The sequence below is a fragment of the Setaria italica genome, chromosome V (assembly GCF_000263155.2).
Source record: "Setaria italica strain Yugu1 chromosome V, Setaria_italica_v2.0, whole genome shotgun sequence".
Taxonomy (NCBI): Eukaryota; Viridiplantae; Streptophyta; class Magnoliopsida; order Poales; family Poaceae; genus Setaria; species Setaria italica.
This window is the reverse complement of record NC_028454.1, coordinates 12,481,383-12,482,991: the sequence shown is the minus strand read 5'-3', so window position 1 is coordinate 12,482,991 and position 1,609 is coordinate 12,481,383. Positions and strand designations below refer to the sequence as shown.

At 58.9% G+C, this 1,609-nt stretch overlaps 1 protein-coding gene across 1 annotated transcript; it reads left to right on the top strand.

Moving 5' to 3' along the window:
• On the top strand, nucleotides 1-1,191 carry LOC101776627 (ethylene-responsive transcription factor ERF034). Its single transcript, XM_004968491.2, has one exon. The coding sequence runs from the start codon at nucleotides 1-3 to the stop codon at nucleotides 982-984; it is 984 nt and encodes a 327-aa protein (XP_004968548.2). The 3' UTR covers nucleotides 985-1,191.
• The last annotated feature ends 418 nt before the right edge of the window (nucleotides 1,192-1,609 follow it).

The window sequence follows — 1,609 nt, the reverse complement described above, 5'->3', positions numbered from 1 at the left end:
ATGGGGAGCTGGAGCTCTGTCTGTCCGCTCACGCGTCGCTGTTACCCTACTGTTACGTACGCCCCTCTCCCCCTCCCTGCGGCGGCCTCCCTGCTACTTATACAGCCAGCAACCCCCGCCCCCTTCCTCTCTCTCTCTGCAACTAACCACCATAGCATCTGCACCACCGCCTCTCCATTTCTCTCATACACGACTAGCTACTTGATCGAGCTCATCGCCTCATCAGCAAGCCATCTACGTCGTCTGATCGATCGTCTCGGTGTGGCAATGAGCGACCTGAGCTCGGACACCTCGTCCACGTCGTCCTACTCCCCCTCCCCCTCCACGTCCTCCAGCTCCCGCGGCGGCGGAGGCGGAGGCAAGAAGCGGCCGCGCGAGCCCGCCGGCGACGTCCCGGCGTACCGCGGCGTGCGGATGCGGGCGTGGGGGAAGTGGGTGTCGGAGATCAGGGAGCCCCGCAAGAAGTCGCGCATCTGGCTCGGCACCTTCCCGTGCCCGGAGATGGCCGCGCGCGCGCACGACGTCGCCGCGCTCAGCATCAAGGGCGCCCGCGCCGTCCTCAACTTCCCGGACCTCGCGCCCGCGCTGCCCCGCCCCACGTCCCTCGCGCCGCGCGACGTCCAGGCCGCCGCCGCCCGCGCCGCGCTCATGCACCACAAGCACCAGAAATCCGGTGGCGGTGGCTCCTCTTCCTCCTCGTCGTCGTCCTCCGCCGCGCCGGCCGCGGGTTCTGCGGCTGCTGCGGCGGACGACGCCCAACGAAGAACACCTGGCCCCGCTGCTCACCGTCACGACGACCCGGAGCCGGAGCCGAGCCGGGAGGAGCGGCAGCCGGCGCAGGTGGAGGTGGCCGAGCTGGTGTTCGACGAGCTGGCGCCGCTCTGGGTGGAGGACGTGGTGGAGTTCGGGCCGTCCGATCACCCATGGACGCCGTACGATGGGCTCGACGCCGTCGGCTTCCAGCCCCTCCTGTGGGAGTACTAGGCTTCTCTTGTTTGTACATGGGCTTCCCCTTTGTGGTTTGGCTTGTGATTTTTTTACTAGTGCTGCTTCAAGTGTGTGGTTTTCATTTCATTTTTTTGGATTTCGAGGTTGATGTGGGGTATATTAGCTAGTATGTGAAAGTGCGAGACTGATGTAAAAAAAAATGCGAGTTTTACAGTGACGCTTGCCGATGTTATGACCTCTCAACCGATGAAAATGATGGTAGGAGGCTGGAGATACGACATTTGCTGACTTTGGCAATGCCTTGGTGTTTCAAGAAAAATAGTTACTCATAGAGAGATAATCCAGCCAGTTATGTGAAAGTGACATTTGCTTGGCCCAGCATGGGTGACTAACCCTCCTCCTCATCGATGCCCATGAGAAGTCATGCCATCTATTTTCACAGTGTGTTGTTGATGCTATTCTGCTGGTGAAAAGGAAACTGTTCACATTACCTTACAAGTTATTGACTTTTTCCACACAAGTGTTTTGGTCAGAATGACTTGATGGCCGGAAAACTTTTCTCACAGTGCAACTGTGACGCGACAGAGCTATAGAAACAGCATCAACTCGGAGGTATGTAGAGGGATCGTTCCTTACTTCAAATCTGTTTCGACTAATCCCG